Source organism: Drosophila teissieri, chromosome 3L (assembly GCF_016746235.2).
Source record: "Drosophila teissieri strain GT53w chromosome 3L, Prin_Dtei_1.1, whole genome shotgun sequence".
Lineage (NCBI taxonomy): Eukaryota > Metazoa > Arthropoda > Insecta > Diptera > Drosophilidae > Drosophila > Drosophila teissieri.
This window is the reverse complement of record NC_053031.1, coordinates 4,732,909-4,756,900: the sequence shown is the minus strand read 5'-3', so window position 1 is coordinate 4,756,900 and position 23,992 is coordinate 4,732,909. Positions and strand designations below refer to the sequence as shown.

The 23,992-nt window shown below is 44.5% G+C and overlaps 9 protein-coding genes across 9 annotated transcripts; 6 read left to right on the top strand and 3 right to left on the bottom strand.

Annotated features, from left to right (window-relative positions):
- The first annotated feature begins 294 nt into the window (after positions 1 to 294).
- LOC122616866 (serine protease 1) lies at positions 295 to 1,181 on the top strand. The gene has a single exon (XM_043792442.1). The coding sequence runs from the start codon at positions 325 to 327 to the stop codon at positions 1,129 to 1,131; it is 807 nt and encodes a 268-aa protein (XP_043648377.1). The 5' UTR covers positions 295 to 324; the 3' UTR covers positions 1,132 to 1,181.
- Positions 1,182 to 1,474: 293 nt separating this feature from the next.
- On the bottom strand, positions 1,475 to 2,330 carry LOC122616867 (serine protease 1). Its single transcript, XM_043792443.1, has one exon. It carries the CDS (start codon positions 2,298 to 2,300, stop codon positions 1,512 to 1,514), a length of 789 nt encoding a protein of 262 aa, XP_043648378.1. The 5' UTR covers positions 2,301 to 2,330; the 3' UTR covers positions 1,475 to 1,511.
- Positions 2,331 to 2,988: 658 nt separating this feature from the next.
- Positions 2,989 to 4,709, top strand: LOC122616864 (protein tantalus). The gene is made up of 3 exons (XM_043792440.1): positions 2,989 to 3,278; positions 3,442 to 3,528; positions 3,582 to 4,709. The coding sequence occupies exons 2-3, from the start codon at positions 3,473 to 3,475 to the stop codon at positions 4,420 to 4,422; spliced, it is 897 nt and encodes a 298-aa protein (XP_043648375.1). The 5' UTR covers positions 2,989 to 3,278; positions 3,442 to 3,472; the 3' UTR covers positions 4,423 to 4,709.
- A 3,080-nt stretch (positions 4,710 to 7,789) lies between these two features.
- On the top strand, positions 7,790 to 9,244 carry LOC122616862 (chymotrypsin BI). Its single transcript, XM_043792438.1, has 3 exons — positions 7,790 to 8,304; positions 8,363 to 8,538; positions 8,613 to 9,244. The coding sequence occupies exons 1-3, from the start codon at positions 7,790 to 7,792 to the stop codon at positions 9,242 to 9,244; spliced, it is 1,323 nt and encodes a 440-aa protein (XP_043648373.1).
- Positions 9,230 to 10,690, bottom strand: LOC122616863 (brachyurin). Its single transcript, XM_043792439.1, has 3 exons — positions 10,207 to 10,690; positions 10,048 to 10,146; positions 9,230 to 9,597 (listed from the first exon to the last, which is right to left on the bottom strand). The coding sequence occupies exons 1-3, from the start codon at positions 10,664 to 10,666 to the stop codon at positions 9,284 to 9,286; spliced, it is 873 nt and encodes a 290-aa protein (XP_043648374.1). The 5' UTR covers positions 10,667 to 10,690; the 3' UTR covers positions 9,230 to 9,283.
- A 3,385-nt stretch (positions 10,691 to 14,075) lies between these two features.
- LOC122616859 (organic cation transporter protein) lies at positions 14,076 to 19,352 on the top strand. Its single transcript, XM_043792434.1, has 3 exons — positions 14,076 to 14,622; positions 17,199 to 17,641; positions 18,034 to 19,352. The coding sequence occupies exons 1-3, from the start codon at positions 14,237 to 14,239 to the stop codon at positions 19,182 to 19,184; spliced, it is 1,980 nt and encodes a 659-aa protein (XP_043648369.1). The 5' UTR covers positions 14,076 to 14,236; the 3' UTR covers positions 19,185 to 19,352.
- Positions 19,353 to 19,979: 627 nt separating this feature from the next.
- LOC122616861 lies at positions 19,980 to 21,402 on the top strand. The gene has a single exon (XM_043792437.1). The coding sequence runs from the start codon at positions 20,004 to 20,006 to the stop codon at positions 21,309 to 21,311; it is 1,308 nt and encodes a 435-aa protein (XP_043648372.1). The 5' UTR covers positions 19,980 to 20,003; the 3' UTR covers positions 21,312 to 21,402.
- LOC122616860 (T-cell activation inhibitor, mitochondrial) lies at positions 21,343 to 23,122 on the bottom strand. Its single transcript, XM_043792435.1, has 3 exons — positions 22,890 to 23,122; positions 22,405 to 22,829; positions 21,343 to 22,347 (listed from the first exon to the last, which is right to left on the bottom strand). Exons 1-3 carry the CDS (start codon positions 22,972 to 22,974, stop codon positions 21,400 to 21,402), a joined length of 1,458 nt encoding a protein of 485 aa, XP_043648370.1. The 5' UTR covers positions 22,975 to 23,122; the 3' UTR covers positions 21,343 to 21,399.
- Positions 23,123 to 23,388: 266 nt separating this feature from the next.
- On the top strand, positions 23,389 to 23,953 carry LOC122617697 (U6 snRNA-associated Sm-like protein LSm5). Its single transcript, XM_043793650.1, has 3 exons — positions 23,389 to 23,548; positions 23,622 to 23,818; positions 23,879 to 23,953. Exons 1-3 carry the CDS (start codon positions 23,500 to 23,502, stop codon positions 23,906 to 23,908), a joined length of 276 nt encoding a protein of 91 aa, XP_043649585.1. The 5' UTR covers positions 23,389 to 23,499; the 3' UTR covers positions 23,909 to 23,953.
- The last annotated feature ends 39 nt before the right edge of the window (positions 23,954 to 23,992 follow it).

Genomic DNA, 23,992 nt, shown 5'->3' with positions numbered 1-23,992 from the left:
TTAAGCTGAAAACAAAAGAGATCGCTGTAGTCGCTTTCCCCTACTATCAAATACCCGAAGGCAACGAACTTGGTTCGGAAAAGCTTCCTTCTACCTGTTACATACTTTTCAACGAACCTAGTACGAGGTACAAGTACAGGGGTACTCTACGAGTATCTTTTTTAAGTTATATACAAAGTAGGAGGAAGTCAAAATACTCGAATATGAAAGGAGATCGTAAATCGTCGACCCAACGGATTACGAATATTTACAGCCACTCATTCAGGTGGCTATATAAGAAGTTTGGCAAGTGAATTTGCTAACAGTAGAAAACTTACTAAGACGATGAAGGTGCTGGGTGTTCTGATAATTTCGGCTTTTGCCTTGACGGCGGCTTTTGAAAAGGCTGTTCCCGTGAAGGACATGCCCGTGGACAAGAGGATCAACGGACGCATCACCAACGGTTATCCCGCTTACGAGGGTAAGGTGCCCTACATCGTAGCCCTGCGATTCGAGAGCGGAAACGGCGGCTGGAACTGCGGTGGCTCCATCATTGGCCACGAATGGGTACTCACTGCCGCCCACTGCACCTACGGAGCCAGTTACGTGAACATCCACTACGGAGCTGTGTGGCGCAACCAGCCGCAGTTCAAACACGTTTCATCGGAAATGATCACCCATCCCGACTACGATACTGGTAACTTGCGCAACGACATCGCCCTGATCCGCACACCGCACGTGGACTTCTGGTCGCTGGTGGACAAGGTGGAGCTCCCGAGGTACGATGATCGCTACAACAACTTCTACGGCTGGTGGGCCCTGCTCTCCGGATGGGGCGCTACCTCCGATACCAGCGGCATGACCGACTACCTCAACTGCGTGGACATCCAGATATCGGACAACAGCGTCTGCATGGACTACTACGGCAGCCACTTCATCACCGAGAACAGCCTGTGCTATGCCACGCCCGAGAACAAGGGCTCCTGCGGCGGCGACTCCGGCGGACCACTCGTCCTCCACGACGGCAACCGCCTGGTGGGCATCGTGTCCTTCGGATCTGCCGACGGCTGCCTGTCCAACGGCCCCAAGGGATTGACCCGCGTGACCGGCTACTTGGACTGGATCCGCGACCACACTGGCATTTCTTACTAATGAACTTTGCCATTTTAAGAAAATAAACGAAGTACCGTTGTGCATTCAAATCCGTTGGTATCATTTTTATACTTGTTATCCTTTATATATATAAGAGGACTACGATCTACTACGATCTCTGATCTATATATATTTCGTTTTATATGACAGTCTGTAGCTCTATACCAAAACATTCGGAAGTAATATATATATTATTATATTATATATAAGCATATATTATATAATTATATATATTTTATAATAAATGTAAACCAATCTTTAGTTTAGTTCCTTTAGGTATATTAGCCCTTCTGCAACTGGATCGCCAGTAAAGAAAATCAATAATGTAAGTAAATAAACATCATTTTCGTTTAGCGCATATTTATTGAATCATCTCCTTTTTAGTAAGAGATTCCAGTGTGGTCGCGGATCCAGTCCAGGTAGCTGGTGACGCGCACCATTCCCTTGGGACCGTTGGAGAGGCAGCCGGCGGAGGAGCCGAAGGACACGATGCCCACCTGGCGGTTGCCGTCGTGGATGACCAGTGGGCCGCCAGAGTCGCCGCTGCAGGTGCCCTTGTTCTCGGGCGTGGGGATGCAGATGAGGTCGCCGGAGAAGCTGCCATAGTAGTTCTCGCACACGGAGTTCTCGCCGATCTGGACATCCACGCAGTTCAGGTACTCGGAGACGCCGACATCGTCGGAGGTCTTGCCCCATCCGGAGACGAGGGCCCACCAGCCTTGGTAGTTGTTGTAGCGATCGTCGTACCTGGGCAGCTCCACCTTGTTGACCAGCGACCAGAAGTCCACGTGCGGTGTGCGGATCAGGGAGATGTCACCAGATCCGTGCTCGATGAAGTCGTTGCGTCCCACCCAGTGGGTGTACTGTGCCTGCAGGCGCCAGAGGGCTCCGTAGTAGATGGTCACCGATTCCATGCCATCGGTGCAGTGCTTGGCGGTCATCACCCAGGTGTTGCCGATGATGGAGCCGCCGCACCAGGTGCCACCGCCGTTCTTGCTGAAGCCCAAGCCGACAATGTAGGGCACCTTGCCCTCGTACGCAGGATATCCCATGGTGATCCTACCCTCGATCGAGGCCTTGCCCACGGGCACATCCTTCCAGAAGACCGGCTTCTCGAAAGCCGTGGCGGAGGCAATCACCCCCAGAAGCAGAACCGCTAGCACCTTCATCTTTCTTAAGTTTAGCACACTTAGTAATCGTAAACAAACAAATGCGCAGCTTTTATAGGACTTCTTTTCAACCGGAAACGAAATAATCCGCAGGGAACATTATTTACAACTCTCAGATAACCACGGTCCATGTTTTGTGTGCGGAGTTAAGCCAACTTGACAAAATCGTTCGAATGGAAATTGCCACTTTCGATTAGATTTAAATGTGCCCATTATCAAAGGAGGCTTGTCGGAATTGGATTTATTATGACAATAAAATTTATTTCTTTTACCACCCTAAACGGGAGTGTACCCAAAAGTCAATTCTATTTTATAATAAATAAATATTATATTAATAATATATAATGAATAAAACCGCAGCTGCGAATGCTTTTCTTTTTAACGGAAGTGAATTAATACACTATTTAAATGTAACGGCTACTTTCAAGCAGTGCTACCACTCGTTAAGTAAGCGAGTGCACCAACCCATTCGGCCTTGCCACATTTTTACGTTGCTCAGTTGAGCAGAAAACATTTGACATTTTCACTAGGAAGCACTAATTCTTGATCTTAGATAAGATCTCAAGCTATTTAACATATTTAACATATTAATAACATGTTTTCTGAAAGTAGCGCATGTATGGGATTCACAAAAAACGAAATCGATAGCTGCTATCGCTGTTGGCCGAACCCACATACTCGACTTATCGATAATATTGTGAGTGGTTGAACCAGCTCTAATCCAAGCTGTTTATTTTACAAAAAGAACGCAAAAGTTGTAATTTGGCCATTTAGTTGTATGCGAAATAGGTCTTTGCGGCATCTTTGCATATAGTTGAACCCAGATTTCAGAAGAACCCTATTTGGCAGCGATAAATTGCGCTTAAAAATAGCAAATCGCCGATAAATTACCCCCCGGAGTGACAAAGATCTGCATTTTCAGACAGACGCCTGCAGAAAAAAGGGTTTTACAACAAGGAAATGCGCGATTTTGCAAAGGTAAGTAAACTATAGGTAATCTTTGACGTCCTAGAACTCTATATCATGTTAGTCAGCAGAACAGATAGCTGCTATCTCCTGATTTCTTTGAGCTTATATACAGGGAATAAACCTTTCCACCAAAATAGAAAACTACATGTACATACATATGCATTGCTTTCAGGAATGATTTCTAGAGTTCAACGGCAAATATAATGGATAACATTGTCTACGACTTTGCCAAGATCACGTTTCAACCAAAGGAGAACAGGTTAGCATTTAGAGTTCATCCACCGGGAACTATCCTGAAAATCCTCATTTCAGATCATCCACCAGCTCCAATCTCTCGTGGCGACTGAAGGAGATGGCCATGTCGGACATGGAGGAGATGCAGGACACATCCGAGCCCATAGCTGCGCCCGATTCCGATGACAATGTCAGCAGTGCATCGCAAGACTCCGACGATGTGGACTCCCAGTTGAGTCGCTGCGAGGACAATGATGACGACAGCGATTGCATCAGTGGATCATCCAGACGAAGTTCCAGTTTTGGTGCTCGAGCGGGCGTGGCTCGTCGCAGGATGCCCGCCAGGGTGTCCAAGGACAACTTCAACCGGATCTGCAGCGCCATCATGAAACCCATCAAAAAGAAGCAACGCAAAGAGCTGAACACAAATGTGCAAACGCTTAAGAGCATTGAAAAGATCTACACCAACAAGCGCATGAAAAAGTTCACGCCCACCAATCTGGAGACAATCTTCGAGGAACCCAGCGATGAGAACGCCGCCGATGCTGAGGACGACAGCGAGGAGTGCTCCATCAGCAGCCAAGTGAAGGTAGTCAAGGTTTGGGGTCGCAAACTTCGCCGGGCCATATCCTTCAGCGATGGTCTGAACAAGAACAAAATCCTGTCGAAGAGGCGCCGCCAGAAGGTGAAGAAGACCTTTGGCAAGCGATTCGCACTCAAGAAAATCTCCATGACCGAGTTCCACGATCGCCTGAATAAGAGCTTCGACAGTGCCATGCTGGAGGGGGATGATGGAGAGGCGGGCGGTTCGGTGGAGACTATCGAGATCCCGAAGACTTCCATGACCATGGAAGACATACAGCTGCCGGCAATGAGCAGCCAACACCAGTTCCTCATGCAACCGGCGGGCTTCGAGTAGAGAGACTGAACGATCCATTAAGTGTGCCCCCATTATTCTTCATTGCATTACAACTAGCTAATAGTGCCCAAAAACAAATGTACTGATACCAATTATGAAGTTAGGTTTTACGTTCGTTTGGTTTACTTCACACCTTAGTCTTAAGCCCCATAAAAGTTATATGAGTGTAAATAGCATGTAGAAGAAAACAAAATAAGAGCTATACCTAGAACTAAACTTATCCAGCCATAGAATACGATTCTGTGCCTAGCCATTAAGATAATAAATAAAAGATGAAAATACATACATATCCATGCACTGTCGCTCGGAAAATCTTGTAAGTTTAATGGAATTTTAGAATACTTTGGGACTCATGATTGATTTTCTTTTAAAGTAATGAATATGTTTTATGTGTAAGACTTTATGATTTATCGGACAAGAATAAAATCTCTTTTTTGTTTAAATGTTTTTGTAACAAGTTTGTTATTTATAACTCACTTATTTTTATTAGTTCCCCAAATTCCAGCTGAAACAGAGGTGCAAATTTGGTGACATAATAGGCAATAAAGACCGATTTGGGGCGGTAAACAGTGCGCTAACTAGGAACAATAAAAGAAACTAATTAATAAACCCAATTCGAATGCGAAACGGAAGCGAAACGCACCGAGGTGGCCAAAATCCTGGACGAATTGTGCGAGCCGGGTGGCGTTCAAGCTCAATTATTTAACGGCCGCCGCGTGATTAGCAAGTGCAATAAAATGCAGTAACAAAAACGCGCCCATTATTAATGAGTGCAACATGCAACGGGCGCGATTATGCAGCAAATATAAATGTATAGATGTAGACAAAGATATAGACATAGTCATAGATATAGATATAGACGCACCACCGCACGATATCGAACTGCACCGCCGCCTAACGACGGGGGAGGTGGGTGGTGGTGCTGTGCTGTGGTGCAGTGGTGCTGTGGTGCTGTGCCGCTGTGTTGTGGTGCATTTGCTGTTGCATTTGCATAATCATGCTGTTGTGCCTCACTGTTGTTGCAGCCTCATTACATTCGGCTTCATTTCGATCCAATCGCGATCTGATTTACCTCAATTCGATTCGATTTGAACATATCACATCATCGGCGAGCGCGAGACGATTTGATTTATTTGCTTGGCTAGGCACACAGACCGCAGTAATTTCCTAAATCGACAACAATGGCCAGCCAGCCAGCCAGCCAGCCAGCCAGGTAACAGAAATACTTTCAACACCAAATAAAGCTGATTATCTCAGACGGTAGACGGTAGGCGGTAGGCGGCGGGCGGTGCACGAATTAATTTAATTAACAACACATGCATATTTTATGCTGCACTTCATTTCCTGCTAAGAATTCTACACATGCCATTGCTGCCAGCGCTGCATGCAACCGCATGGCAAACTGTTAATTTGTCTATGAGCCACCGACACCTGTCCGCCCCCCAATCCAAAAAACATAATCAAACCTAAACTTAAACCCAGGCCAAAGCCCAGGCCCCTTCCCTTGAACCTCCCACATCTGCCCTGGCAATAACCTTGAGGTCTGCAGTCCCAGTAGACGGCTTAATTCGAATCAAAGTCGTGCCATCAAGTTGCAACTACTGTGGTTGGTGCAGACAAATCGCACAGTCAAGCCTCGAAACCTGGAACCCTTATCAAGCACCAGTGTAAGACTTAAAATGAAAGCTAGATCTATAGAAACTACATTTATAGCTATAATATTGTAGACGTTTCCTTTAATGTAACTTCACCTAGTAATAAGCAATGTTTTCTAAGCTCATGTTTCGATATCATGCTTTTTGGCATAGAAATCAAGTTGAGCTCACAGAGGCTTTACTGTGTAACCAAATTATATCCCAACTTAGGCTGAAGATGGAACAGAGGCGGCTTGCAAATCGTATAACTATAACAGCTTTAGTTGTCGTTTCACTTACAGCAAACCACTGGAGCTTTTTTCTCAATGGAAGACTCCAAGAAAAAAAAAAAAAGAAAAAATATATAAAACACGATCGCAAATGCATAATGAAGATGGAGTTAAAGCGAGAAGCGAGTGAAGTGGGGAGTGATGTAATAGCGCCAAAGCGGGCGGATAACTAGAGTTACAGCTTCGCATTCAATTTAAATGGCAAAACCACAAACACAGGCCGAGATCCACGGTGAAATGTAACCTATGCGGCACATATTTCCATTTTGCGACTGAAATGCGGACCAGCGTTCGAGCCAAAGGGCGGATTTCGAATGCGAAAAGTGACAGTTCCTCAATGAAAAGAAGAGTCAAGAGTCAGATGCAAATAATATGCATATAGAGAGAGCGAGAGATCTTGTCTGTTGATTGACAGGGGAGCATTATTCAGTGGCAAATTAATCCAAATTGATGCAACTGCAATTGTGCGCGGCCAGCTGAAATGCAGCCAAATAGATGAAATAATTAAGGCGGCGCGCAATTTCAGCGCTGCTGGCAAAAGAGTTTATAAAAATGCTGGCAACCTGCGCGCCGGCGCAGTGGCTAAATAGACGCGAAGAAAGCAGTACTGGCGCCGAACTGGAGGTTACGACGCGCGTTGCGATTTCAACTGGGGTTTTCAAAGCGGTTAAGTGTCCAGTAACCAGCGTAACGGCTTTGCCAAACGGGAAAACAAAAGTGACCAGTGGGTGAGCGAGTGGCAGGAGGCGAGCGTCGCGGAAGTGGGTTGCAAGTGGACGCAAAGGAAGTCAGGAAGTCGAAGTCCAGCTGTCGAAAGGAAAGCAGTTTCCACTGCCAAGGAAGCAGTGGCCAGAACGGAACAAGCAGCACAAGCAGGAAGCAGAATAGGAAGCAGTTCAGGGAATTTCAGTTTCACCTCCCTAAAATCGCTAGAGAACAATACTTTTAACAGAGTAAAACGGAATATACATATACACATACAAACAGAAGTAAGAACATAAAGTTGTTAAGACCAACTGACCAGACACGCGAGAAACTCTTGGGAATTATAAAAATCTTATCACCAATAACTTTTTAAAGACGAGTATTCAGGTCAGGATTCGAAATGAATATCAATTAACTTAAAAATAAACTAAAATTTCATTACAAACAAACTGGACTAGTGGGAAAAATATTTTTGAATAAGTTGATCAGAAATATCAAAACAAGTACGAACGCAAAGCTCCAGGAAGTTGATCCCCCAGGAAACCAAGTAGCTTAGAATTCGTACAAAAGCCTAACGGCGCCGGAAGTAAGCAGTTTTAGAATCCCCGCATTCAGCTAAACAGGAAACCATGCAAAGGAAACACAGTTAGCAGTGAAAGCAGTCAAATCAACATAAGTGCCAGCAATTGCACTCGCAATTAAAAATTAAATGCGTGCGCGAACAAAGCGACCAAGCCAATGTCCAAACAATCTGCAAGTGCCACGCTGCTGCTGCTCATTTGGCTGACATGGCTAACGATGCACTGCATCGCGCTGGACTGGCAGCAGGTTAAGCCGATGTACCTGGTGTCCATGTACCCCGGCCCCGACGGTCTCTCCTCTTCCTCGTCCTCCCCATTTACCTCCTCCGCATCCTCGTCCGGTTCCCTGGAGCACGATGCGGAAATGAGTGCCAGCAACGTGGACAATCGGCATATGAAGGGGATGGGAATGGGCAGGGGGGTGGCTGCATTCAGCGAAGAGGATGATCGGGAGCCACTGGTTCTCAATCTGGAAACCACGCCGCTGATGGAGAAGATGCTGCCCGAGGGCGCGATGGCCATGGATCGCATCTTCGGCGGTGATGTTGGCAATCCCCACTGTTTTCCCTACCAGGTGGGAATGCTGCTTCAAAGACCCAAGGGTCTGTACTGGTGTGGTGGCTCACTGATCTCTGATAAGCATGTCATCACCGCCGCCCACTGTGTTGACATGTAAGTTACCATAAGAGATAGTAACGATCCAATCATCTTAAGCTTCTACATTTTGCAGGGCAAAGCGGGCCCTGGTATTCCTGGGCGCCAATGAGATCAAGAACGCCAAGGAGAAGGGCCAGGTTCGGCTGATGGTGCCTAGCGAAAACTTCCAAATCTACCCCACCTGGAATCCAAAGAGATTGAAGGATGACATTGCTCTGGTCAGACTGCCTCATGCAGTCAGCTTTAATGGTGAGTTCTGGTTCTGAAAGGATCTCAAAAAGTACTGAAACCACCTATAATCTTTTGAATACGCATCATTTTAGAGCGCATCCATCCCATTCAGTTGCCGAAAAGGCACTACGAGTACCGCAGTTTCAAGAACAAGCTGGCCATCGCATCCGGTTGGGGTCGCTATGCCACCGGAGTCCATGCGATCAGCAATGTGCTGCGCTATGTCCAGCTGCAGATAATCGATGGACGGACGTGCAAGTCCAACTTTCCGCTTTCCTATCGAGGTACGAACATATGCACCAGTGGACGGAATGCCCGTTCCACCTGCAACGGGGATTCGGGAGGACCTTTGGTTCTCCAAAGGCGGCACTCGAAGAAGAGAGTCCTGGTGGGCATTACATCCTTTGGCAGCATATACGGCTGCGATCGCGGCTATCCGGCGGCCTTCACCAAAGTGGCCTCTTATTTGGATTGGATTAGCGATGAAACGGGTGTAAGTGCCCACCAGGATACCACGGAGGCAATATTCTTCGATCAGTATGTGCGGGAATATGGCAAACCACGACAAAGTCGACGCTTGGAAACGGAGGAGCAGCTGGAGGACGATGTGCCCGACGAACTAGATGTGCATCCGAGACCCGTTTCCGATGAAGACATCTCCGAGGATGTCAGACCGCGAACACGGTCACGCCCACACTCCGAACACGAGTTTTATTTCTTGTAACCCAAAAATAAACGTTTATTTTAAGATCAGAATCAACGCTTAGTTGCCGTAGTTGACCACACCAGTCTTTGCCTCGATCCAGTCCAGGTAGTAAGTGATACGGGTGAAGACACCGGGCCATCCCACCTCGCAGCCGAGGGCAATGCCGAAGGAGGTGGCTCCAATCAGGGTGTTGCTGCCGTCATCGAGGACCAGAGGGCCGCCGGAGTCGCCGTTGCAGGTGGAGATTCCGCCGGTGGTCTTGATGCAGATGTTGCTGGCGGCAACCAGGCCGAAGTACCAGGGGGAGCAGCCGCTGTTGTTCATGATGGGCACCTTGGCGTACTGCAGAATGTCGGTGGCTCCGGTGGCAGCTGGAAAGTAGGGAAACATAGCTTAGATCAGTACAAGGATAGTTCATAATTATAGGAACTATGACTAACAATATTTTTAAAGATTAAATACTCATTGAGCTTGTTTAAAAATAAATAAGAAATTATTAAACTACCAGTGGCAAAAAAAAAGGTGAAAAAATGAGAAAAGATTAGAGTACATAAAAATCGAGTTTTGATAATAAATTTCAAGTACTTTTTCCGACGAGATTGAAAAGATTATATTCACTTGGACAAAGGTAAAATATTTTTCGATCGTAAATTAAATCAATGAAATACCAATAATAGAGCACTTTAGTCACTCGTAGAATAAGTTTGGTGAGTTTTCATATTTTGCAAGTGCCAAACTTGCTGCTTGCGCATTAAAAGCTTAACTTTCTCTACTAGTTAAGCATTCGAGTTCATTTTTACTAGGGTCTTAGGGTCACTTACAGTCGCTGATCTTGCCCCATCCGGAGGCAATGGCATTCTCTCCGCCGTAGGTGCTGTAGCTGTCGGACTTCACGGGCAGTTTAGCGGGCTGGATGTAGTCTGTAAAGAATTTAACTAGTAACAAATTTCCGCAATAAAAACGTGTGACGAAACACTAACCGTTGAACTCAATGGGCACTGGCAGCTTGATAAGCGAAATGTCGTTGGTGATGGTCTCGGCGATCCAGTCCTCGTGCACGATCACATTCTTGGTCTCCACAAAGATGATCTGCTGTCCCACCTCCTTGGCGTTGGTGCGATCGTGGGCGCCCAGGTAGACATCCACTCCGGTGGTCAAGCTGTCCGTGCAATGGGCGGCGGTGATGATCCAGCGGTCGCTGATGATGGTGCCACCGCACCAGGCAGCTCCTCCGTTCACGTACAGCAGTAGTCCCACCTGGTAGGGGAACTGGTTGGGCTGCGCGATCTCTCCACCGGTAATCCTGCCGCTGGGCAGCGACTCGCCATGCACCTTGGGCATCGGGGTCTCGATGTTCAGGTTCTTGACCGACTGCCAGTCGACGGCCTGGGCCCCCAGGATGGTGGCCAAAAGCACAACCGTAGCGCAGGCGAATTTCATTTTGATCACAACTAAAGTGTTAGCCAAGAACGCGGGCACTTTTATACGGATTTTAAAGGGAGCGTGGGTATCATAATTCATCGATTATCTTTGGTGAATTAACCCGGCTGGAGTTAACCGAGGTGATTTATAATCGTCTATTGGCCACTACTGATAGAGCCGATGCCACCGATACTCGCAGCGATAAGGCGGGCAAGCAAACCAAAAAGTGTGAATCGGTTTTGCCCCAATATTGGCAATAAAGCGCAATCATAACAAGAGTAATCAGTTTGTAGTGGGCTTATCTGGAGCAGTGATGACAAACCACAGGCAATTAGCCATTTAAAGATGGTAGATTATAGGTTTTCTCAAACAATTAATACTTTAACTCTTCCAAAAGACCTTTAATAATAATTCCTGGAACACCATTCCATGTTAGAATATTTTATATATATAATGTAATTGTATTATCTTTGCTAATGCTTATCTGTAATACTTTTGTATTGGCAGCGATAGCAAAACTGCTGACATCGATTACCAATGAGGTTTTGTGATTTAATTGCATAACTTAGAGAGCCCACATTCATAATTCTGCCAGCTGAAACTGCGATGTGCCTATGATATGAGTAAACAGTCCGCTCGTACGTGTGAACTTCCTGCCGACTCATTATGATGTCATGACAGGCGATGCACTTCCCTCAATTCAATTAAAAGGTTCGGTATTTTCAAAACAACTTCCAAACTCAATTAAAGCTTAATACTTATGGAATCAAATGGCAATAAAATAAGTAACAAACGGGTGAAACAAAAGCGGAGAACTAAGCGAGACATGAATCAAAACGGAAATGGATTTAATGCAACAATTTTTGTTTGCTCAACTGAAGGTCGTCTTAAAGCTGAGCGGGCCCAAACAAAAGCCGTAAAAACAATCCCGTCGAGACGTCCATTCAACCAGCCACAAGTTCACAGAGAAGAGTCACTACTGAGAGAAGGACAGATTTACCCATTTAATTAGCACAGCTTTCTAAAAACTAAACAATTCAAACGACACCTGCCCCAAGTGCTCAGGTAGGCAGGCACACATAAAACCGAATTACCCATATGACACTATCTCGTTATAAATCGGAAACATAGCCGTTCTATTAGCTCCCCAACAATCGTTGATAGATACATTTAGCAAATTGGCAATAATAAATGGCAAAAGTCCTTGAAGCAGGCCCACAGCAAAGCTAATTAAAACATTAAATGCGTAGCAAACTTTTAAACTATAACAAAAAACACAGCCAAATCAAATCCAAATCAAACTGGGTGTGAAGCTCGTTTCAGAGGGTCGAACACTTGAATACACTAGCAGGTTTATAAGATCTAGCTGAAACTATCCTCACTACCTAAAAATACCTATATTTATTAATCACAAAGCTTTGTAAACGCTGAGCTTGTACTTATATCGATTAAATATCATTAATGATCCACATGTCCCCACTTGATAAAAATATCTCAATTCAAATGCATGGCAAATGGCTATCTTGTTTATGTTACATACACTTAGCAAGAGTAAAATAAAAATATAATTTATAAGGCGAGATTAAACTGGTTAAAAGCAGCAGCGGTCAAGGGAGCAATATTTTCGTGTGCAGTTGTAATGAGAAGCGAAATTATTTGATATGGGTGCGACTTCATAATTAATATAAATGCATACATGAGCCACCGCCCTCCGCTTGTAACATCTTAAATATCTTAAATTGAAAACGCGAACATTTGTAAATAAATAAGATAAAAGGGCATAAACACTTCAAAATATTAATTTAACAGTTAAGCTCTGAATGAAATATATGTATCCTTCTAAGTGCACACACGCATTCGTACACAGAAACAAAATAATCATATGCAGAATTCAAAGCGAACGAGTTCGAAATTAAGTCGACGTGTAAATCTTTCAAAAGTGTGCCTCGAAAAGGAATAATGATGATTGCCAGTTTTGGAAGGAGGAACAAGTAGTCCTAAAAAGACGAAGATGGTAATAAATAAGATAAGTTACAATTGTAAATAAGAAAGCACTTTTTCTGGAAAGTGCGTTAAAAAGTTTGTGAAATACATTTCATTAAAAGAGTGAGATTCTTGTTAGTGTTTCTCACAAGGAGTTTTCTCGAAATGGGATAATGTTGATCTTATCATTTAAAATATATATGTTAATTAATAAAAAATCAAAAAGGCTTAGTGGAAAAGTAATTTTCCATTGATAATTGTTGTTTTCAAATCATGGTGAAATAAGTACTAGAATTTAATTGCTATTATTTGATATGAATTATTATATAGATGTTAATCAATACAAAAATATATCGAGACAAAAAATTATAAACATTTTCCAAATACAAATAAGAGTTCGCAATGGAAAAGTACTATCCTAATATCAGCAAATGACGAAATTCGTATTACAAAACTGTTAATGAAAAAACAAACTCTACATTTAGTATAGATACAACCTAGATTGTTTTTAGAAAAGAAAAGATCTTGTTTATGTTTGTTGTTCAAGCTATTCGCAAATTAATCTCATGTAAATATGTTAATAAGTAGGATAAACTATTAAAAGACGTCATACAATATTATTGTTAATTGAAAACTTATTTAAGCAATATTAACTTTAACATTACAATTTTAATGAAAATATAAAATAACGAATAATCACGTGATAAAAATTGCAATTGCAACAATGAACTGTTAAGCTCAAACAAATTGCCGTCATGTCTTTGAAGGCTAATCCCCCCCATCTCCCCTCGATCTTCGGTGTCTAACTCGTTTTGTTAGATGGCTTTTTCCGTTGTAGAGTTTAGTGCCCTCGTTGCTCAACTTATGAATGGGCCGTGACGTATTTATAAATATAACAAATAATAAATAACAAATACTTTTTGCTAAGTTCCTCAATCTCGCCAAGTGTTTTCGGCGTGAGTCACGTGCATTCTACCACTTTTGGGGGCTATTAATAAAAATCCAGAGCCAGCTGGGCCCAAAAGATGTGCACGGGCACCTTCCGAACTTCTGGGAGTCATGGATCGTACGGCAGGCTTAAAAATAAGCCACCAAGAGCTCTTAACACAAAATGCCGCCATAAGATCAGGCATCCGATATGATCGTTTGGGGCTCGCCTGCGTTCTGTATCCCCAACCACATCCACATCCCCCAGCCGATTCAGTGCCGATTCAGAGCCGATTCAGAATACCGATCCGATACGAAACGAACCGGTTTGCCAGCTGTGTGAACCAAACAAACAGCTGCTGAGCTGCTCAGTTGCTAAACTTTCGCTGCCGGCGGTTTCTTGTTCTTGGCAGCAAGTGCAGCGTCTGTAGCCCCAAACCCCCTAAAGCCGAGCTTCTTGGCCGGGCTCATATAAAAACGGCTTTTGGCGCGCGTGCTCAGTCAGTTGCAGATTTGAAACGGAAACGCGCGTGTGCGCCGCAATCGAATTCGATCGAGTGTTTGGATTTCAAATTGGATTTTTACGCCGTTTCGGTCAAGTTCTGAATCACTTGCAGTGAGTGACACACATAAGGCAAGGTCGCGGAATACCACATTGTGCCCCCAAAGTCAATAGCTATGGAAGGCCAGGCCAAGCAAGCGTACTTCGTTAATGAAGCATTTACTCACGAAGAGCCCCCACAAGGTGGCGGTGGAGCAGACACGCTGCATCGCCGCAAAAGCGGTGGCAACAAGGAACTCCAGCTGGACGTGGGTGGCTTCAAGAAGGGCCAGGAAGTGGCCGCCGGAAATGGCAGTGATCCGCCGCCACCCAGCATGGACTTTGATGACATACTCCCCCTCATCGGAGAGTTTGGTCGATATCAAAAGCTGCTCTTCATCTGCATGATTCCCTTCTCGTTCTTCGTGGCCTTTGTGTACTTTTCACAAATATTCCTCACCTTGATACCCGAACAGCATTGGTGTCATGTGCCCGAGTTGGACGGCTTGGATGTGGAGGCCAGGTAAGAAAATCTCGCATTACCCAGGGTTTTTCCCTCGAAAACTAAAGAAGCCAAGGAAAAATGCAAGAAAGAGCTGTTTTGGCTCCATGGTTCGGTTATGGCATCCGCAGTTAGGCGCGTAATTCACGTTATGTGTGCCATAAATATTCAAATGTGTTGTGAATAATACCCGTAGTTGGCTGTATCGGTGGCCAGCACACTATACTTACTATACTATATGGAAAACTGCTATACTATAGGCAAAACTGCAGTAGCCGTCGCCTCAAGTGCTAAACTGTAATGAAGACTTCGCAAAGCTTTGCGGCTATTCAAATGATCATGAATCTATTAGACAACTTGTTTTAAAACTTAATGATTGCCTACAGCTGTGGGTGCTAAATAATAATAATAACTAAATTAATGGCAGCTACGGTATGTGGTAATGGCCATATCATTCCTGCGATATAATTACCTTAGTTACTCATGTAATCAAGTTGTTATAAAAATTCTATTAAGTTAACTGGTCGCTTTTAGGGATCATAAACAAAAAGCGCGCAATGAATATAAAATAGTATTATTCGTAATTTTATCATAGTTAGATCAATCAACCACTTCAATAAAAGTTACACTTGCAGCACTCAAAATCAATCAATTATTGTAGTTCACCATAAAATATTACTCATAACAATCAATCATATTTTGAACTTTTAATTTCTTAAAATAAAGTCAGATTTAAATGCCCCAAAGTTCAAGGTCTAAAACGAGATCGAGTAGCTCAAAGAATTCAGCAAGAATAACAACGAATTATTGTATTTGTTTATCCGCAATTACCTACCTGGTAATTCATTTTCCTGAACCCCTTTTGCACAATCTATTCCAACAATCCCCATCCGGAAGTACTATCATTGTGCGTAAATGGCAATCTTAAATATGCGGTTCCGTTTTAACTTTCACAAAGTAAAAAAACAGCAATTGATCGATCACAATAACTAGCAACCAATAGTACCAATCACCTTGGAACCGAAAGGCTAAGGCTAATACCGGTTAAGCCTGCAAAAGGTATATGTGTGTGTTTTAGCCTAACCAAATTGGATAAAGCCTTATTAAAAGAACTGGCCACGCGAAAAGATTTGGCCGCTCTACGCCCCATTCCCAAAAATTCTCGATTCTACATACTAGTCAAATTGTATATGAAGTATTCGCAAAGTCTTGAAGCATGCAGCGCGATTTGAATTGAAAACGAATGAAACGTAACGAAAACGAGTGTTCTGACCAGAGCCAAGTCATTAGAGCCAAGTTGGCATAGAACGGCCAGTCGGGACGACCTTGGGCCATGATTGGGTTTTCCAGTCGCAGCGGCGGCTTAATAAGGCAAAGAACCTTACTGAGAAAAACGTTCATCTGTATAATTGCCGCGCCGCACAGCCCACCGCCACAGTCGGATTCAGTGGCAAGGAGACCGATTTCCTCCGCCCCACAGTGGGTGGTGGGGTGCCACAGGGAGGGAGGAGGGAGGTGGGTTAGTTAGATAAGCCAGGTTGGCCGGCCAAATTGTTTAATTAGCAGCAGCGCAGCGTGAACATTGCGACAACGCAGCAGGTAGCAGCAGCAACCAAACACAGGTAGCAACAACAACCATCAAGAAAACTAATGTTGTGTGGCGGCGATGATGTGAGACCACCGACTTAACGATGGACTTTAGTCGGGCGCATCGAATTTAAGACACTCTTTCGGGTTTGAAATTAAACCTGAAACTGAGCACTCGAAAATTTAGTGTTTCCAAATAATCTAAAATCCAAATAAATCTAAAATCGGATTTTATTTACATCAACAACAAAATCATTAATTTCACGTTTACAATTCATTTTAGATGGAACTTAAATTATGAACTAATAAAACATTCCCTTTTATTCACTAAGTGAAGAATTTAATTAAATTTGTCTAGCAGATTATGTTAATTTAATCGATTAATGTCAAAGTGTGCTCTCGGTATAATATGATAATAGATTTTTAATGAGGATTAGAGCGTGTTATTTGAATAAATCCATAACTTGAAGCGACTGCTGGCATTATAGAAGCGCGAAAGGGGTTTATTTATTATATAAGTTCAGCACTCATCAATAATAATCAAATGATATTTAACGTGAGAACAAAATCAGTTAATCTGCAGTTATTTTAAAAACTGGGTACAAGAATTAATTGAATACTTTAAATATTACGTGATTTTGTAAGTCCCCCGCCTTACCGCATTTATCGCGAGTGCACAGCAATCAATCTTGTTAAACCCCCAAATGCAAACACTTTAGACCAGTCCAAATGGAGCAGACATGGACAGTTAGAGTGTATCCGAAAACGTTTAAGTCGCAACCGCATTTTCGAGTACCCTCAAGATCATGATAATTAAGTTGTCTCGCATACATATTCATGTTTAGATATATGTACATACTTCTGTTGGCTGTTTTGTGTGCTCAATGCAGAAGTGCTGGCCATGGCTTAGAGCGTCTGAGAACTGGAGACAATTCCACACGCCTGACCCTGGATGAGTTAATTGCACTGACCGAAAAATACCCCCCTCTTTTTCCGCCCCCTTTCCGCAGACTGGCGCTTTCCATACCCATGACCAACGGCGAGTACAACAATTGTTACATGTACGACGTCAACTACACGGATATACTGGCCCAGGGCAAGGTGATGGCCGATCCGAAGTGGCCGCGGGTCAAGTGCCGCCACGGCTGGTCATATAACTTCACGGAGATACCCTACTCGACGGTGGCCACCGAGCAGAACTGGGTCTGCGATGACGCCGCCCTGCCCACCTACGCCCAGTCCATCTTCTTCCTGGGCGCCATCGTGGGTGGACTGCTCTTCGGCTGGGTGGCGGATCGGTTTGGTCGCATTCCCGCCCTGATCGGCACCAATATGATGGGTCTCCTGGCCGGCGTGGGCACTGCCTTTGTGGGCAACTTCTGGGAGTTCGCCATCATGCGATTCTTTGTGGGATTCGCCTTCGACAACTGCTTCACAATGATGTATATTTTGGGTGAGTTTTTGATCCTATTATACATAAGTTTAAGAAACCATTTCCATTAAAAATAAAAACTTGAAAATGGGTTTCAATTAGAATGTGAATGTGTAAATCTATTGTTCATATTCCATGATTCACTTCGTTAACAAATCCTACCCTTTAGTTAACCATTCTTGTGAAAGTTTCATGAACTTAAAAAGTCAAATTGTTGTAGACAAAGTGACCACGTGATTTTAGAATGTAAAATTAAAAACATTAACCTTTTTCTGCAGTTAAAAATAGCTGTCTGACATAATGTAGAACCATTATAAAATAGAATTAGCAGCTAACCCATAAAACAGTGATAGATACAGATAGATTTTCAGTCGATAAACTGACTTTAATTTTTGTACTTCATTTATCCACAGTTCTCGAGTACGTTGGTCCCAAGTACCGCACCTTTGTGGCCAACATGTCGATCGCTATCTTCTTCACTGGCGCCGCTTGCCTTCTGCCCTGGATTGCTTACTTCTTGGCAGACTGGAAGCTCCTGGCCATCGTAACCTCTGCTCCGCTACTGCTGGCTATATTCACCCCCTTCGTGGTACCAGAATCAGCTCGCTGGTTGGTCTCACAGGGTAAGGTGGACAAGGCCGTGGGCATCCTGAAGAAACTTGAGAAGGGCAATGGGCGTCAGGTGCCGGCGCAGACATATCAAATCTTCACGGACAGCTGTAAGAGGATGCAGGAGCAGGAGGCCCAGAATGGCAAATACTCGGTACTGGATCTGTTCAAGTCACCACGATTGCGCCGAACTACACTGCTGCTTATTGTTATCTGGATGGCCATATCCCTGGTCTTCGATGGACATGTGAGGAATGTGGGCTCTTTGGGATTGGACATCTTCTTCACCTTCACCCTGGCCTGTTTCACGGAGCTGCCGGCTGATACTCTGCTCACGGTGATCCTGGATCGATTTGGTCGCCGTTGGCTGGCCTGCAGCTCCATGGTTCTGAGTGGAGTGTTCAGCTTATTGGCCACTGTGGTGCCCGTGGGTATATACTCCGCTGCCCTGGCCATCATGGGTCGGTTCTTTGTGAACATCAGCTACAACATTGGTTTGCAATGGGCGGCGGAGGTTCTGCCCACTGTGGTTAGGGCTCAGGCGGTGGCCTTCATTCACATCATGGGCTATGTGGCCAGCATCATAGCACCATTTGTGGTTTATCTGGCCAACATTTCCCAAGCTCTCCCACTGATCATCCTCGGAATTTTGGGAATTATTGGTGGCTTGTTGGCGCTGCTACTGCCGGAGACCCTAAATCATGTCCTGCCACAAACCCTAAGCGACGGCGAGGAGTTTGGACGCGGTCAAAGCATTTGGGACTTTCCCTGTTTGGCCAAACAGGTGGACGACGATGAGGATGAGAAGAGAAACCCCGACGTGGAGGAGGTCCGATCTCAGGCTTTTGTGCGGGGAACCCAGACGGGTGCATCGCTGAATGCCTCCACGGGTGGTGAACTGAGATCCAGCATCCTGCGCAGATCGATCAAGTCACGCAACTCCACGAAGCTCTAAGATCTACGACTAGGTATCTAATTGTTATAGCAGCCAATATTCTATAGCTCTACCTTGCATTTTTAGCATCAACTAGCCTCTAAGTGTCGTTATAGACTTTTGTGATACTAGAAATAAGAACTTCTATGCGCCTCTACAAACAATGAATAAAATAAACAAATGCAAGAACTAAGAGATTTTCATATTCCTAATTTTTAATTCATTTAATTCGGTTAGATAAAAATGAAGGAAAAGGTAGGTAAAATGCAAGTAAATTACGGATGGTGTCACAGAATCCGGGTTCCAAACCGGAAATCTAGTTCGGTTTCGAACCTCAGACACATGCTAACATTTTACATTGGCACACCTGTTAGGAATAAACCCAAGAATAAATTTTAAAAACAAATCCCAATTTAAAAAAAAAGTAATTATAATAATATTAAGAGGATTAAAATAGAAAACAAAATGTATTAAATAAATGATTGACAACTAATTAGTGTCAAATATAATTCTTGTTTCTGTAACACCTGTTCCTAATATAGAACACAGACTTCATAACCACTTAATTTTTTTTGGTTTATACATAAAGCCACTGATTAAGTGGATTTTTATAAATGATGCAATATGTACACGCCCAATCATATATGTACATATGTATAAGCATTGTTTTCAGCTTCTCGGCAAGTGCAAAATGCAATTAAACGTTGTATGCATTTATTGGCACAAGGGTCAACAACCAAATCCGCAGGTAAATATCCGATTGAACTACAAATAAGTGCCGATTCTCCACTTACCTATATAAGCATCGCCCTTCGAGTGCATCCAACCAGTGCAGCCAAAATGGCATCTTCATCCGCGTGGCTTGTCCTCATGGGTATTGGCCTCACTGGCGCTCTGGATTTGAGTTTCCAAAATAGCAGCAGCAAACTGTTGACCGTTCTCAACGCCTCTGCTCCGGTTCAAGAGTTACTATACCACATAGATGTGTGGCGAAATGAGGCAGCTGCTGTGGCCCAGGATAATGCAGTTTCTTCCAATCTGGAGTCAGTAATTCGCTCTGAAGTTGGAGGAGACTGGGAGCGGGGTAGGCTCGTCCTTCAAATAGCGAATCAAGCCAGGACTTTGGAACTCAAGCAGGCCATTTACACAGCGTTGTGGAAGGAGCTTCAGCAGACCAAGCAGATTTACGATCCCCTAAGGATTTTAGAATTTTATGACCAGCTGGCCGCGCACACTGATGTGCCACTCCAACTGATGGAGCACATCTATCGGGCCTTCATCAATCGAAGCGCCCAGTTATTGGAGGCACCATTTCACACAGCCAGTCGAGTGGCCACTTTTCCATTGGTAGACGCTCTGGTCGAACGACTAACATTCAGCACTTTGGATTATCTGAGAGACATTCTGGAAGTGCTCTACGATGCTGTTTTGGCTCTGGAAACACCTTTAAGTGTCGTGCAACGCCTGGGAAATTTAACGGCCAGTTTAACCCAGTTGGCTCAAGCTAATCTTCAATTACTTAGCAGGGAGGAGCTCAAACGCGGAGATCCCAAAGTGCAACAGGCTTTTCAGAGCAATATCAGGCATCTGCTTTTGCAGCCTGGTTTTGAAAAAGAAGTGGCGAAATCCCTGCAAACGGAAATCTATGCACACCTTCCCAAAGATGAGCAACTGCTGTACACCGCTCGAAAAGTGTGCATCCGGAATGTGACTGATGCCAATTCGTATATCTACGAGTGCCCGCAGACGTACCTCATCTGCAGTAACGCACGAGATCCGAAAAAGGCTGCGTATTTCATCGTACGTGGTCACAGTGATGACAGCCGGCCGCAGTTTGCGTTTTATAGTGCCTTCTGGCGTAGTCGCTACATCCTCATGGAACCAGCCACTGCAACTCCGAACAATGCAACCAACTCGATTACCAAAAACGTTTACAGCCGGCCCAATATAAGTTGGTGGAGAGTGCTATATGGAAATGGAGGCATTTCCTTTTACGATGCTGGCACTGAGAGCTCCGTTCTGTGCGGTGGCGATCCTTTGCACTGGGATGGCGAGGAGCATCACGTCTACACACGTCATGCATCAGAGTTTTCAGCTTATCAGGCAGAGTGCACCTGGAGCCTCGAAGACTGCGGCGATGCAGCTTAACTGGAAGTGAGAGGGGACTTAGCAAACTTAATAACTATAAATTATTGCTATGTTTATTTTGACTAATAAGGCACATGAGAAAATCCAACTACCTCTGCTGAAAATCCCAGGGTATGCACACAACGCCGTCGGTCAGTACCGAGTAGTAGTGGGTTATGTGGAGCTTGCATCCCTGCAGTTCCTTCAACTGCACCTGGGATAAGTCTCTAAGGGATGTTATCATTTTGTCTGGGGTTATGGCGTCATCTTTGGTCAGCGCTTGCAGCTGTAACTGCCTAATGCACGAGTCCATTAGCTCCTGCTCGATGTGCTTGTCCTGGGCGTACTTTTTCATTCGCTCCCTGGCCAGCTCCATGTTCACGCTGATGAAGTCTACGAGTATGGATCCCGGACAGGTGGCTGGTGTGATAAACTGACCCGTGGGGCTTACCATCAGAGGACCTGCCTCTGATTCCACCACTATGGTGAACTCTTTTAGTGTTTTCGGCCATTCCGGCGGATATTTTTGTTTGCCTAGGTAATCGCTGAGCGAAGTGGTCACCTTCATGAGGTAGCTTGCATAGCCACTTGCCTGTTGTTTGGGCATAAACTTGCGGCGGCCTATCTGGATCTTCAGGAGAACCTGAGAGAGTGTGCGTTCATACACGGGCACCACCTTTAAATAGGCATCATGGTGCGGAATGTTCTTGATGAAGTCAATCCAGGTGCTGAGCACATCGCCGGTAAATAGCATCACATGTCCCTCTAAGCTGATGCCCGTAAAGGGAGCAAACACCACTATGCGTCCTTTCAGGGGAGCCATTTCCAACAAATGGGTGTTGGACAGTCGCTCTAGGGTCTTCAAGCAGCCACGGTAGTGCTCAATGTTCCAGCCGCACTCGTAGCGGGCATCCTGCAACTCCAGTTTCTCTACCAGCACTTTTTTAAGCTTGTCGATTTCGGCCTGCAGATCCGCAGTTTCCTTAGAGCGCTGTTTGACCGTGGCGGCATTCTCCTCCAGCCAGCTGGTCAGCACTGGACGCTTGCTGGCACGCTCCTGGGTTAAGGAAATAAGTATTTAAATGGTTTCTGATTTGTAAAGTTTTCTACCAACATTCTTCAACTGAGATTCGAATTCGGCGAACTCCATGTCATAATGATAGTCTCGACTTGGTTTAAAATCCAAGCCAGAGGTTTTTGGCGGCTCAGGCTGCGCCTTTATGTTCTTCACATACTCCGTGGACAAGTTGCAGGACTCCAGAAGGCCCTGAATAAAGGTTTTGGGATCTCGGGTACTCTGCCAGTCCGTCCGTATCTGGATGAGCTTGAAAGAGTCCCGCTTGTCAGCATCCGCACTGGTGCGCACATAGAACTTGAGCACTTGGGTGTCCCCACTTCGCTGCCTGCGTTCATACAGAGCCTCCAAATGCTCACTTAGCAATTTCAGGGAGTTCTCGTTGGTGTTCCTCTGCTCCGGATGCTGGGCAAAGAAGTCCGGATGCACAGCGAAGTAGAACGGTCTCAGCGCCGTCGTCAGATCTGCAAAGGCGCCAAATCACATGATTATCTAAAAGTTGTGGTGCATTCAAATCAACTGACCTTGGTTCAGCGATCGGCGCAAAACCAGGAAGTGCCGCCTGCTGGTGACCAGTTTCCGGATCTTGGGGCCCAACGACATGGACATTATGCAAGCAGAGGGTGGCGGCACAACCCCGCCCCTCGTCACAAATGGCCAGCATACGGTAGCGACTGCTCAGAGATTAAGTTTTTGGATATATAACTTCTGATCTTGAAATTATGAGGTAAATTTGGTATGACCGTTGCGCAGAATGCCAAACATCCGTTACTATATAGACAAGAGTGATGGCTGACTTGAGGCCAGTATCGGCGGTAATTCATTTTTTAAGATAACTCCTGCCATTAAGAATTCTATCTTAATAATTTTCTCAAACAACATTTTCAAAAGTTTTATATGGCATCTCTTTTAACTTTAAAGTTTTCAGTGAAAACAAATTTTGTCTAATAAATTTAAAATATTTAGCTATATTCACGCTAAATTTGGCAACAATATTTTTCAACACTCACCGCTGACACTTTTGGTGTGGCCAGTTTTAGCGCAGAATTCCGCATTGTTTACCTCGCTGCTAAAAAGTTTTTAGCGGAATTCCAATTATTCTTATAAATAATAGTAAACAAAGCCTACGAAAACATGACTGCCGTTCCACCCCCTTCCAACATCTCTACTCTGATGCCTTTGGGTACGTAAAACTTTTACAAGTCTAAAAGACGAGAGTTTCTAACTTTTGCCGGCTTCCCTGCGATTCCCTTTAGAACTGGTGGACAAATGCATCGGTTCCCGCATCCACATCATCATGAAGAACGACAAGGAGATGGTGGGCACGCTTCTGGGATTCGATGACTTTGTGAATATGCTGTTGGACGACGTGACGGAGTATGAGAACACGCCTGATGGACGCCGCATCACCAAACTGGATCAGATTCTGCTCAATGGCAACAACATCACAATGGTGGGTGCTCTGCTTCTAAGTTATGTTTGTTAAATTTGATTTTTAATTTATCAATTTCAGTTGGTGCCTGGCGGAGAGTTGGCGGAGTAGCAAGGTTCCATTTGTAAACATAAATACATTTGTAAAATAACAAAACAAGCGTTTTAATGTGGATAATGTACATGGTATGTTAAG